The sequence below is a fragment of the Vulpes lagopus genome, chromosome 15 (genome assembly GCF_018345385.1).
Source record: "Vulpes lagopus strain Blue_001 chromosome 15, ASM1834538v1, whole genome shotgun sequence".
Taxonomy (NCBI): domain Eukaryota; kingdom Metazoa; phylum Chordata; class Mammalia; order Carnivora; family Canidae; genus Vulpes; species Vulpes lagopus.
The window spans coordinates 15,476,152-15,489,963 of record NC_054838.1 but is presented as its reverse complement, the minus strand read 5'-3'; the positions used below and the strand labels follow the sequence as shown (position 1 = coordinate 15,489,963).

The window sequence follows — 13,812 nt, the reverse complement described above, 5'->3', positions numbered from 1 at the left end:
TGTTGCCTGGCAAGGGTCCTGCCACAAAGTCCTCTGTAGTGACCGGATACCTGCTATTCCCTCTCCTTCCATTGCTGCAGCGCTCATTGACTAGATGCCTCTTTCACTAACACGTCAACACCAAATCCCAGAATCCCCCAAATCTCAGTATGTGGGGTACTCTCCAAAGATTGAAAGTACCTATAATGTATAGGTATTAGTTGAGGAAATTCTTTATCCCAGGAGGAATCACGAGCTAGAGAAATTGCAGAAGGCAATAACCAGGACTTCTGGTGTTCATGAAATTTCATTATGTGTTGATGTGGGAAATGTTCATCGTGTGCTGTTGCCTAGACACAGGTGTGTTGCTTGAGAAGGACAACTCTGGCTGTCTACTGACTGTTCTTCAAACCCAGAGCCTACAATGGTCCTGGGTTAATAATCCCCCCTGACGACAACCTGCATTTCATCCATCACTACTTCCTGCATTTCATCCATCACTACTTCCAACAGACTGCAGCAATGTCTCTCAAAGTCCCCCCAACAGCTGACTGGCTCCATGCCCCCATAGCAATCACGTCTGCCCCATCCCTCATGGGAATGATGGAACAGCCCCCTAACTTGCTTCCGTGTCTCTTTTGTCCCAGGCCACCCTACACTCTGCTGCCAGATGGATTCAGACCCCATCATGGCCAACTACTGCTTAAACCTTCCCCTGGTTCCTCCCTTTGCTTTTAAGGTGAAGTCCAATTTGTCGGAATGGGTTTCAACAATCACCATTACCTGCACCCAGACTGACTCTTATGTCTGATCTCTCTCACGCTCCTTTGGACATTCCAAGTTCCATCCGCACCAACACTGGATTTCTGCTCCTCAAACATGCTCTGGTTTTTTTTTTTCCCTTTGCCCAGGATGTCCTCCCTTTTTACACCTGGGAACTGTCCTACAACTTTCAAGATCCAGATCAAACGAGCCTTGACTGTGAAACCATCCCTGAGCCCGTCACTCTGGGGTCCCCGAAACACCAGACCTCTCTCATTTCTGGTCCCATCCTCCATTTTGTTGCATGTTTATCTACTCATGAGCTCCTCCAGGGCAGAAGCTGTGTCTTTTTCATATCTGCATCCCTCCTGCCCAACCCCCGTGCTCAATAAATGTTTGATGAATGACTGAAGGAAAGAATGTTCATCATCAGAAAATTGCTCATCAGAGCCCTGCACATCAGTGTTGCCAAGAGATGTTTTCATCAAATGTGGTTGCTCAGTGTCAGTATCTAACGCTGTCCTGATTCATCCTGGAGCATCAGAAATTCAGAAGAGCTTGCCGGGGATAGAAGAAAGGCATTTTATTTGTTAAACAGAAAATCAGGGTATGAGATGGAGCACTAAGATATGCAAATGCTATCTTCTTTGTAGGAGAACCTGGGAGAATCATACTAGATTATTTTGAAATTAATTCAGCCTGAGTGTCTGTGGAGTTTAAATGCAGCCCTCAGGAGAGTAAATAATGCAGAATGTGAAACCAGAAAAGAGATTTGAGATGCACCAGTAAAACCTTCTTTCGGTCCAACTTCTGCACCAGATCATTCTAGTTGGTAGGATCCCTATGTAATTTGCAAAGATTAAAACCTGTTGCAAAAGAATTAGCCCAAGCACATGATTTAATCATAGAAGAGGTTTCCAGCCTCCTCGGCCTTGTCAACAGTAGGCCCTAACGAATGAGGGCTTGTGGACAGATTCCAGGTTGCTTGCTAAATGTCAATCATTATGCATTAAACAAAAATTTCACATACATTAATCTTAAAATATCAAGTGAGAGTGGCTGCTCCGGGTTTGCAAATTAGGGCTTTAAAACTATTATTTCCGAACAGTTCTTCTTGGTAGAAGGATCAAAGATGTGACTACCAGAGCACCCTGGGAGTTTAATGAGATATATGTGTAAGTGGCTGAAAACTGCCCCGGCTCCAGGGTTCCACATTCCAACACGGCCTGCTTTGTCGGTCGCTGTGTCCTTTCAAGTAGGAGCCACGTGAGGATGCCTATTCAAGATCATGCACTGAGATGAGGAAAGAGCTGGGTTTGGGGGTGTCTTGGCCTCGAGGGTGCCTGTTTGAGGGGTATTTTCCTTTCTCTGCCCCAGTCAGGGATGGGCAGATGAGAGGAAGGCCAGCCAGGTGTGTCAAGGCCTCTGGAGATGGAGATGTCACCTCAGTCTGACACCTTGGGGTCTGTCTGTGAGGGCTGGAAAAAAGGCAGATGTGCCTGTATATGTGTGTGTGTGGGGAGCGGGGCACAGCCTGGGTTCTGACTCAACTGGCCTGTCTGAACTCCAGCTCCATCTCTCAGGCCGTGAGATCTTGGCCTGGTGGCCTTAGTCCTGTCTTGTCATCTTTGAGATGGAGTTGCTTGGCTTATTAACACTGCACTTCACCAGGCTGGATGCAGCAAGGCCGAGGCTCTACAGAGCGATTTCCCTGGTGATTCCGGAGCACCTTGCAGGAGCAAGGCTTCCAAGGGGGGCTAGGGAGCTCACTTCACTTCACGAGCACTCGCATCTCAGTCACACAAAGTCCCCAGAGCATCAGGTGCCTGGCTGGGCCGTGACCTCCTGGGGCTATTCCAGGACTGCCCGAATCTTCTCTTTCTGCCGGCCAGTTGGAGCAGCATGCTCGTCCGTTAGAGGACTCCCAGCCAAGCTGTCAGGCTGCCTGACCCACACCACCGGAAGCTGGCCTCCTCAGGCCAGCCTCAGATCTTTGCTCCGAGGGGAGATCTTGGTGGCCAGGCAGGGCCATAAGGACCCAGGGGGTCCCTCATGGAGGAGAGGGAGGGGGGAATGTTCAAACTTCATTTCATCCTCCTGTGAACTCTTCTTCCTGCCCCTCTCCCCTTCCTACAATCTCCCCTTCCCATTCTGCTCCGAGATCTCTGCCACAGGGCCGAGGTCCAGATCTCAACAGGCCAGTCCTCTGTGTACACTTTCACTCTCACAGGCCCAACTCCAGGCCAGTGGTGTCCACGACCTGGCCCAGCTACTCTTCCAGGCTCATGTACAGCTACACCCCCGCCCCCGTGCCTTCCAGGACCTGCCACACCTGCCCACTCACAGCTCCCCAAAAATAGCTGGGGCCTGATGCTCCACAGCTTTTGCATATGCTGTTCCCTCTCCCTGGAACATCCTTCACTATTTTCATATGGAACAAGCTCCTACACATTCTTCAAGGTCCCAAATAAGCACTGTGTCTTCTGAAAAGCCATCAGCCCTGCTCTGGCCCCCCACCCCTACCTTCCTATATGGTTTCCTTCCCCTCTCCAGGAGGAAGGTGATCCGGGGGCCCAGCAGGCCCAGCTGAAGGCAGCGGAGAGCAGCCTGCTGTGAGCCTCTGACAGACACCCTCCTGACGATATGATCTCCGTTTCACCCTGGCAAAGTCAGCCCCGCTCACCTCCCCAGGGCCCACGTGGCCCTTTCTCTCTGTGGCCTCCAGCCTGCTGAGCTGGGACACAGCAGCCCTTCACCACCACATACACATCCAGCCTTCCTCCTTGACCACATGCCTCCACCCCTCTCTCTGCCTCTCAATTTAATGGAGGGCAGAGGGGAAATGTAGCTCCATCCTGTGTCATTCGGGGCCAGAGAGCTGACAGGGCGAGTCACAAAGGCAGAGTGTGGGGTCTGAACAGATGCTTCAGTGAAAGAGAGGGAGGCAGGAGGAAGACGTGCCCCATATTCTCAAACCTCAGCCCTGACTCTGACCTTCTTCCAGGTGACCTCCACCAGCATACTTCAGTTGGAAGCAAAAAAGAATTTGTGGGGCACCTGGGTGGCTCAGTGGTTGAGTGTCTGTCTTTGGCTCAGGGTGTGATCCTGGGGCCCTGGGATCGAGTCCTGCATTGGGCTCCCCGCAGGAAGCCTGCTTCTCCCTCTGCCTGTGTCTCTGCCTCTCTCTCTGTGTCTCTCATGAATAAATAAATAAAATCTTTTTTAAAAAAAGAAGAATTAGAAATAATGTGTGGGTAGTCACCAACATGACCACGCTGGGCTTGTTATTTAATAACCCTGTGTCTCCGTTTTCTCACCGGGAACGTCGGGGTAACGGTACCTGCACGCAGCTGTTGTGAGGATTAACTAAGCTGCTATGTGCCCCGTGCTTAGAAAGTCTGGCACTTGGCGAGCACCGTATGAAGGTCGGCTGTTATTCTGATGGGGATGGATCTTTAGGGTTCACCACACGTGGTAGAGGTCACATGAACAGGAAGGAGCAGGCCAGAGTTGCCAGTCCTGGTGCACCACTCCCTCTCCTTGAACCCCATGCATTTCACAGGCCCAGCCAGGACTCCGAGCTGCCACACACATCTCCTACCTGCCCTCCGAAGTGCTCCCATTTGGCTCCCTGTGCTGCTCCCTAGCATCTGCTCTCCTGGGGTCACACAGCCCTTGTCTGGGCCCTTGCACTTGCTCTCCAACCAGCCCCTAAATCTATGACCTTGTTTTGAACTTGGTATTGACCTTCACCACTCATCTAGGACCCAACCCAGTCCTCTGGTTGCACATCTCCAGGTCACAGGTTCCCAATGCCCGTAGAATATGAAGTCACTGGGGCCTCTTCTTCCCTGCCACCCACCATGGGGAGAGTAACGACACAGACCCTTCCAGTGCCTGTCACCTTCCTCCCCAGGATGGGAGCAGCTTGCTGGGAGGCCTGAGTCAGGGTCCTGCCTCTCAGTCCCATGAATACGGACATTCCCTTTCTGACTTCCCTGGAAGCATCCACCGCAGCTAGTCCCCTGATACCTTAGAATGTCGTGGGCTCCCTCCTTCCTGTTCTGACCACTTCCTCTGCACCACCTGGGTGACGGGGGTCCCTACTGATGGAGGAAACCAGCCCTAACTTAGTGGGTGCCCTGGGGCCTGGGAGGTCTCTGGGCCAAGGCACAAGTTCTCTTCAAAGCAGGGTCACTATGGGCCATCTCTGGCTGGGCATCTTGATCTTTGGGCTTCATTTTATAATTGGGACAATGGAGAGAGCAAGAAGTCCAATATATGCCCCCAGAACTGATGGAGATTTAACACAGGAATGCTTCCTGGTCACCCGTGTACACACTGCCCTTTGAAGAAGCCTCATTCCCTAGAGTGAGCTTATTCTGGGAGGAAGGCGGAGCAGGGCACAGGCCAGAGATGCCCCAGCACTGTCTATACCTGGGACTACTGGGCTTCATCTCAGGGGAAAGGACAGGTGGAGAAGAAATGTGAGGGTTTAAAGTCAGAGTGGCCTGAGTCTAAATCCCAGCCCTGCTCCTTACTATGTGACTTTGGGCAGTTGACTTCCCTCTCTGAGGCCATTTCCTTATATCTACAAATTAAGTAAAATAATAATAAAACAGAAACAACAATAATAACTTCCCTTTTAGAGACGATATCAGGAGCTAGTGAGCTAATAATGTATGTGAAACCCCTGGCACCGAGTTGGTGCCCAGTCAATCCTGAGAGTTGGCCCAGGGACACAGCCGCCCTATTGTCACCATGTCCCCTTCCTCCCCCGCTCCTCCTGCATGTTTCCTGGCCCCTGTGGACCTTCTCCCTGCACTTTGCTCCTGTTGTTCTTCCCGGGGCCTCAGGGGTTGTTACCTGAGAGAACTGCCAGTGGAGCTTCATCCTCTTGGCTTTGGCATAGCTGCACTCGATGAGCCGTGGCCGACTGTTGACGTCCACCAGGCACCGGTTGTCATCGTCATCGACTGTGGGGCTCAAGATGCCCACGTGGATCTGCTGACTGCTCGTGTAGTACACGTTCTGGGGGGAGGGGGAAAGAATGCGGTCAGATGTCATGACCAGAGAGATGGGGAGGGTCAGGGGGGCCTCTCCCTGGGCAACTGGCAAAGGGACCACAATCCAGTGGTCTTCAAAATATTATGTACCACAATGGACAATAAATCCTTTTACATCATGATCCAGGATAGTATCTGGTACACATGTGTAACAGAGACAAAATTTTCAAGAGCCGAAATGTAGTCTCACCATATGCAAAGCAATCTGCTATTTTCTATTTTATTCTTTCACTGAAAAGCCTTGGTCATAAACTCTTAAGTTGGTTTCACCACCTATACTTTAAAAAACATGGTTTGAATCCATTATTTGCAGGTTTGCTGACTTCTTCCCTCTGTAAATATTTTGTGCAAGATACTGCACTTGGCCAGTAGATAGCAAAAGACCTGTGCCATGCCTTAGGGAGTTCAGAGTCTTGTGTGATAGGAGACATGTAACTTGTAATTTCCATCCAGACTGTGTGGAGCAAGGATTGGCAAATGTTTTCTCAAAGGGTCAGGTGGCAAATATTTTGGCTTTGCAGGGTGTCGGGAGGTCCCTAAGGCCACTCCTAGGTTTGATGATTCGTTAGGACTCACAAGACTTAGCCCATATTTGTACTCACAGTTATTATTTCTTACAGCAAAAAGGATACAAGACCTATCAGCCCAGGGAAGAGGCACATAGGGCAAAGTCTGGGGGAAACCAGGTGCAAGCTTCCAAGGGTCCTCTCCTAGGGGTCACACAGGGTGTGCTTAATTCCCCCAGCAAGGAGCTGAGACAACACATGTGAGAGGTTATCCTTTTTGGGAACCACGACTTGAAGTTGAGAGAAGTCACTGAAAACTTTGAAGGGCAAAGGTCATGTGGCCTTCCTCCCAGGGCCAGCTCTTTAGAGATTCAGCTGGGTTTTTATCGGGGCTGGTCATGTAGGCAGCCTCTGCCTGGTACATACCAACATTCCAGACTCCCAGAGGCAAAGCAGGCATTTAGCATAAACCACACTGTTTGTACAGTGGCATAGTGAGCCACTCTTGCGCATCTGGGAATGGGGGAAACCCGTCTGAAATCCAAGTTCCCAGTGCCTGTCAAGGGCCAACATGGTAAGCAGGCCTTTCAAAGGACACCAGTCAGGGTGCTGTGTTACCTCTTTCCGGCGCAGAAGGCCATACAATCTGAAAACTCAACTCTCCCATCATAGCATGAGCACAGCCAAAGGCAATATGTTGGATGGCTGTTCTGATAATGCTTCATTTCTAAGAGTAAGGGCTGGACGTGGGCTGTAGTTTACTGGCCCTGGGAGGAAGGCCACATGACCTTTGCCCTTCAAAGTTTTCAGTGACTTCTCTCAACTTCAAGTCGTGGTTCCCAAAAAGGGCTCTGAGTGACAAGTCATAGGGCTCTGTGAGCTTTTCTCTTCATATCACTAGAGAAAGTAACACCTTCGCTTATGATTAGGCCCCATGGACAAACATCTGGGGATCCCTGGGTGGCTCAGTGGTTTAGCGCCGCCTTCGGCCCAGGGCGTGATCCTGGAGTCCTAGGATCGAGTCCTGCATCAGGCTCCCTGCGTGGAGCCTGCTTCTCCCTCTGCCTGTGTCTCTGCCTCTCTCTCTGTGTGTCTCTCATGAATAAATAAAATCTTTAAAAAAAAGAAAAAGATATTATAGGTTTTTGTTTGGGGTTAGAGTTAGGGTGGGCCCTCTTATTATCTTCATATATTAAAAAATTCTCATGGGTAAATATTTTTGATTAATTACAATGATAAAATGAAGCATTTCTTGTTTTAGTAGAAGAGGGTGGTTGACAAGGAATTTCAAAGATGAGTGCAGGGCATAAAAGGGGTTGTGGGGTGAGAAGGGAAGTGCAGGGAAGGAAGTAAGGGGTGGTCGTTGGGGGGCATACTCCTCCTGACCCTTGGAGGTCCAGGGAGGGCGTGGAGAGGCAGGCATGGTCACCCTTCAGGCATAAGAAGATTCTCAGGCCAGGGTATCAGTCAAGGCCCCGACAGGAAAACAAAAATGGATACAAGACATTATCAGCCCAGGGAAGAGGCACATAGGGCAAAGTCTGGGGGAAACCAGGTGCAAGCTTCCAAGGGTCCTCTCCTAGTGGTCACACAGGAAACAGATGGCACACTCAACTTAGCGGAATCCAAAGAGGTGGTAATGAAGGCACAAGTCTCAATGGTGTGGGTAGGATGTAAGGGAGCCACAGGGATTGTGTAGTTCTTTGAAGATAATAACATGAAGCTGTTACCACTCCCAGACCCAAAGGGATGAGAGAAGAGAGCAGTTATGAGGCTCTGGAAGAGAAAAGCTACGTACAGGGGGGTTGACTTGCAAGAAGGCTTCAGGGCGGGAGGGTTTGGGGATAATGGTGAGTGGTGGTGAATAAACACCCCAACCTTACTCTCCCCTCTCCACTCCGTTCTTCTGCTGGGTCAGCCCATTGGTAGAACCCAGCCTGAAGCCAGAGAACATGGGAGCCCACTGAACCATTCCATGAAGTCAGCCTCCTCAGGTAGAAGTATAATGAGAGGATCTGGAGAGCCAAATAGGAGACACCCAGATAATCTTATAAGTTATCAGGTTTAGTAATCCACAGAAATAGGCATTAAAATACCCAGATGACCGATTCTTCCCATAACAGAGGTGAAGAATCATAGTGATCAAAGTTCTGAGCCTAGGCCAAATGTGGAATTCCTAGCTTCAATGTGGAAATGTGACCAGAACGTGAGGGATAGAGGAGCCTATTAACACCTATATTGGGTAAGAGACCTTCCATAGTGTGGCCCGGATTTCTGGTTCACTACCAAGGAAAGCCAATGACCTGCTGTGGCTTCCAGTTTATTGGAGGTGAGGGAGAGCATGATGACTGTAGGATTTAGGAAGTTAAATGGACACAGTTAGGCATCTCACCCATCCATCCACCATCTCTCCATCCACCTCTCCATCCATCCATCCATCCATCCAACATCAATTCTAAGTTGAGATCTGAGGATAATAGAGGTGAGAGAGCCGTGGTCTCTATCCGGGAGGATCCAACAGCCAAGCTGGGGAAACTAACATATCAGGAAATAATGGCTCTAATCACACTAATATGAGCATTGCTTCTGTTCCTCCACTTGCCTATCCTGACTCTTGCTACTTGAAAAATAGAAATAAAAACTCACCACCTCCAGAAAGGCTTCTATGAATGTGCAAAAGCCTGGGGCCTCAGCCGGCCACCTGAAGCTCTCTCTAAAAAGTGCAGAGCTGTTTATGACCTTGGATTGAACGCACCACACTATCTCCTCAGGACACAGTATAGCTCTTAGTCCCCTAGATTTCCGGAGGCTTGGGAGTGGGGCTGCCAGACAAGGACAGCCAGGAAGCCAGTTGCTGCTACCCACCCCTTCCTTCATCCCTGTCATCAGGGCCTGACTCTGGTCTCTAGGGCAGACTCTGCAGACACAATTGGCTGCCCAGGTAATAGCTGAAATCAGTTTTATTCACTTAGCTGCTCCGAAGTGCTTGGGGGAGATGCTCTGAGAGACATGCGTGCACTTCCTAGCTGGTACAGCTGTCATCGGAACTGCTTATTGCTCCAGAGTCTGGGAAAATCATAATAGGGACAGACAGTTGTTTGTTATTTAAAAGCAAACACCAAAGCGCATCTTGAGTGGTAGGACCATGAAGCTGGCGGATCAAAGAGAGAGATTCGGCCGAGGATGCTCACAAGCCATCCCTCGGATACCTCAGAAGTCCAGCCAACAGTGGACGGAGTCGGTAAATGGCCTGAACACAAAAGAGGGGAAACCGTTTCCTACAAGATGCCCCACTTTTGGTACTAGGAGGCCGTGCGAGCAGAGCTGTGCTTCCTGCGTAATGGGGAACCTGGAAGGTTTCAGCACGAAATGTCTTAGAACTGTGGTTCCCAGAGAGGGGTGGTTTTGCCAACCAGGGGATATTTGGCAATGTCTGAAGACATCTGTGCTTGTCACGACAGGGGGAGGGACGCTGCTACTGGCATCCAGGGCGTAGAGGTCAGGGATGCTCGCTGCCTCAGCTCCTGCGATGTACAGGACAGCCCCACCCCACCCAGCCCACAGCAAAGAGTCACCCGACCCCGGACGCTCAGGCGTGCTGCTCTTGAGAACCGCTGCCTGAGGAGGCTCATAACAAAAGTTGAAATGTGTTTAGCTCCCATCTGCCAGACACAAAGTGACGTGCATGCTTCTATCCCACTGAATCCTAAGACAACTCTATAAGGCAGGGGCTGCGATGATCCCTGTCTTGTAGTGGGGAAACTGAGGCATGGGAAATTAGGTAAAAGTCCCACTGGTGGAGTAGCTGAGATTTAAACAGGGTAGTTTGACTCCAGAGCCTCTCACCTGACCCGCCTATCTCCCTTGGGTCACTGTAGCTGCAGCAGCCAGAGGCCGGAGGGGGAGGCCAGGAAGCTGCCTTAGGACACTTGCCCCTGGTGATACACCTTGAGCTCTGAGAGGGGGCCCGGACTAAAGAAGCAGCAGAGGGCTGGTGGGGCCTGTGCCCAAACACCTGTGATACAGGAAGGCGAGAAGGGCCTACACGGTGACATTCCTCCTGGAGCTCCCATCAGCGGTGGAGGGCGAGCGGGAGCCTGCTGTGGATCTTCTACACCCCTTCTACCACCTTCTGTACCACCTTCTACACCTGGGGAGGGGGCATTGAAAAGACACCCAGACCACTCGGCAAATCCTCAGCTGCAAATGACTGACTCCACTTATTTCCCACAGAGCCTGATTCACCTCGGCAGGGCTGCCAACCTGGTCCGGGCATTTCATTCTGATGCTTGCGAGGAAAAGAGAAAGAGCACCTGCAGGTGTCACAGAACACACACACCCGTATCTTGGGGACCACCCCAGTGGAATTCTGGAATTCACCAGCCCAAAAGCAAGAGTCATGACAAATAGCTGAGCTGGAAAGCCAGCTGGGGAGCCCACAGCACCCCTGGGTACACACTCCTGCCCTTAGGGCCACTGAGCCAAGGTCACACAAAGACCCTCAGAGTTGGGGGTCCTCCTTGCTCTATCACTTCATCTTCTGGATAAGCAAGGGCCCCCACCCTGAAGGGTACAGGCCGACCCCTGGCTGGACCCCCGCAGGCTGTCCTCAGCATCCCTTCTCTACCTGGCTGGTGTGGAGGTGGGACCTGCCTCTGCTGAGGCTGAGGTATGGCCGTCCCCAAGATCTGTCCTTCACCCACCAAATAGCACCACACTGGCAGTGGAGCCACCTCAGGAAGGGAAGGGAGAGAAGAGAAGAAACGTAGTTGTGTACACCTGTATACCCTGGGTACTGTCCATAGCGGCAGTCACCTTCCAGTTGTAAGGATAAGGAAACTGAGGCGAAGGGGGTATATGAACCTTGCCGGGGTGCAGAGGCGGGAGGTTGCTCTTCCCTCTCTTGGGGAGGTTCCAGGGGAGCCTGAGACCTTCGCAATTCAGGGCCTTCATCCCCCTCCCGAGTCGAGCACCCCAGACAGTCTCGTCTCCCCCAACCCTCGGCAGGGCCTCCCCCAGAGCTGAGGCTGAGACAGGCAGGGGGAGAGGGAAGAGGGCTCCCAGGCAAATCAGGAGCAAAATGGGGGTGGTTAAGTGACTTAATGACACGGTTCCAAGGTGCAAGGGAAGTCCCAGCTCTCTTCCAAACAATGGGCCTGTGGATTTGGGGCAGCTTTATTTCCTTCATTAAGTGATGTTTCCTTGGCAACACTGCTGGCCTATCGAGTGGGTGCCCTTGAAAAATGAGGTAAGTTAGAGACATTTAGAGATACTCTCATCGGGAGATGGAACGGCAGTGGCGGTATTTCACTAAAACCTCCCTCGGCCTGGAGGGTGTCGAGGGGGTGTGAGGAGGGGAGTCATTGCAGGGCACTCCTTACGAGAGGCTCTAGAACCTACCACAGGGGGAAACAACTCTATTTGCAGGATGTTTTTGTGGGGAAAGCGACCCAGGGTGAAGCAGAGTCCTTGAGGCCATTTCTTCGGATACTTGTAGGAGATATGTACCCTCATGGATTGTTTGCAGCCCAACAAGGGTTTAAGAGCCCAGTCTCCTGTGGGGTGGGGAGCACACCACGGGAGGGACAATCCAGGGGTTGAAAATCACAAACAATAGTGCAATTACAAAGTGTCAAAACGGAGGGTGGTGGCAAAGATCCCTAGAGGGAGAGGCAACCTGTGGGGTGGACCACTGCATCAGCGGCTTCTGGAAGGAGGGGAGGGGTGCTGGGCTTTGGAAGAGGAGAAGGATCTGTGGGCAAATGAAGTGAGGGAGGGGACAGGGATCAAAGGGACACACTCCTAAATGCAATCGAGCAAAGGCAGTGCTCTCTACCTTGGCCACACAGGAGAACCAGGTGGGGAGCTTTGAAAAGTCTGCATCAGTCTCAGCAGGTGAGGCCTAGGTTGAGGGTCTGTTCCAGGTGATTCCAATGCACAACCAAAGTTGAAAACTAGCTGTATGAAGGACATTTTGTGCAGCCTAGAGACGAAATGTTGGGACAGCACCTACAACCACCTGGATCCCTGCTTCCTTCTAATCGTGGGGCCACGCGAGATCCCCATCTGCAGGGACACTGTTCCTAAGACTCTGATGAGGGTGGCCAACGCGGTAGGAAGCACCAGTGTCTGGGAGAACAGTTCTCAAAGTGTGGTCCCAGCATCATCTAGGAACTTAATAGAAGAACACATTTTGAGCCCAACCCCAGACCTGCTGAATCAAACTCTGAGCAGGGCCCAGGAGTTTGTATTTTAATAAGCCCTCCAGGGACGCCTGGGTGGCTCAGTCGGTGAAGCGTCTGCCTTCGGCTCAGGTTATGATCACGGAATCCTGGGATCAAGCCCCATGTGGGGTTCCCTGCCCAACTGGGAGCCTGTTCCCCCCTCCCTCCTGCTCATGCTCTCTCTTGCTATCTCCCTCTCAAATAAATAAAATCTAAAAAAAAAAAAAACAAACAAACCAAAAAAACCCCCCAAAAAACAAAACCGAAAACAAGCCCTCCAGGCAAGTCTGATGCATGTGAACGTCTGAGAACCACTAGTCTAGGAGAAAGGTGTCCTGGTGGGATAGAGTCAAGTGGACTTGAGTTTCCGCTCGGCATCCCTGCCCTCACTTGGTAGCTGGGAAGCCACTCTGAGCCTCAGTTTCCTGACCTGTAGAGGACAGTTGTGAGGGGTACCATACTGCTAGCTCCTAGCCTGGCCATGGGGACGGATTGCAGGGCGAGAACAAGGCAGGCAGGGAGGAGGTCTCTGTGGGAGGGCAAGAAGAGACCCAGTAGGGAAGGGACTGCAGGCCCAGCTGCCCTGCCTCAGCCCCCTGGCCTCTGGCCCGCATCCTGAGTCTCCTGGCCGGTGGGCCTGTGGGTAAGGGTTCACAGAACCGGCAGGCGGGGCACGGGCATGCACCGCGCAGGGGGGTGGGGGCAGAGACGAAGCAGAGGCTTTACTCAATCTCAATTTAGAGTAGTGACTGTGACATCTGTAATGTGTGCTAGAAATGGGCTCTTTGTCCTCTTTACCGAGAACGTGCGGCGGGCGCCTCTGCAGCTGGGGCAGGCTGATTTAAGGGTTTGGTTACTGGTCATTAACCCCTGGACACAGAGGTTAGTTACAGTGCTGAGGGCCGCAGGGCACCGGCGCTAAATCAGGAGCGAAGGGGAGTCATTTTCAAAAAGGTCTCCTGTTCACTGACCACAGAACCAGGTACATTAAGGGAATGAAAACATTTATAAACATTCTCTTTGCCGTAGCTGTGAGGGAGCACACATGTGGAAAGCAAGGTCCCCCTGGTGAGCCCGCTTCCCTGGGGGGCAGGGAACAGGTGAGGCTCAGTACCTGAGCCCGCCAGGTGTGTGTGGGGAGGTCTGTAACAGGCACTCAGCGCAGGGCCAGTAGTCAATCCAGTTTAATTTAGCAAACCCTCCTTCGTGCCCACGAGGGTGTGGGGAGCAAGACATGTGTGCCCTCGGGGAGCCCGGTGGGGGGACAGGCATGCC

The 13,812-nt window shown here is 51.7% G+C and overlaps 1 protein-coding gene across 1 annotated transcript in view; it reads right to left on the bottom strand.

The window, feature by feature from the left end:
• The window catches only part of GALNT18 (polypeptide N-acetylgalactosaminyltransferase 18), a 340,362-nt gene that overhangs the window by 9,858 nt on the left and 316,692 nt on the right, over positions 1-13,812 (bottom strand). Inside the window, exon 10 of the mRNA XM_041730190.1 lies at positions 5,608-5,772. Within this exon, the coding sequence (XP_041586124.1) occupies positions 5,608-5,772 (165 nt within the window). The remainder of the gene's footprint in view (positions 1-5,607; positions 5,773-13,812) is intronic.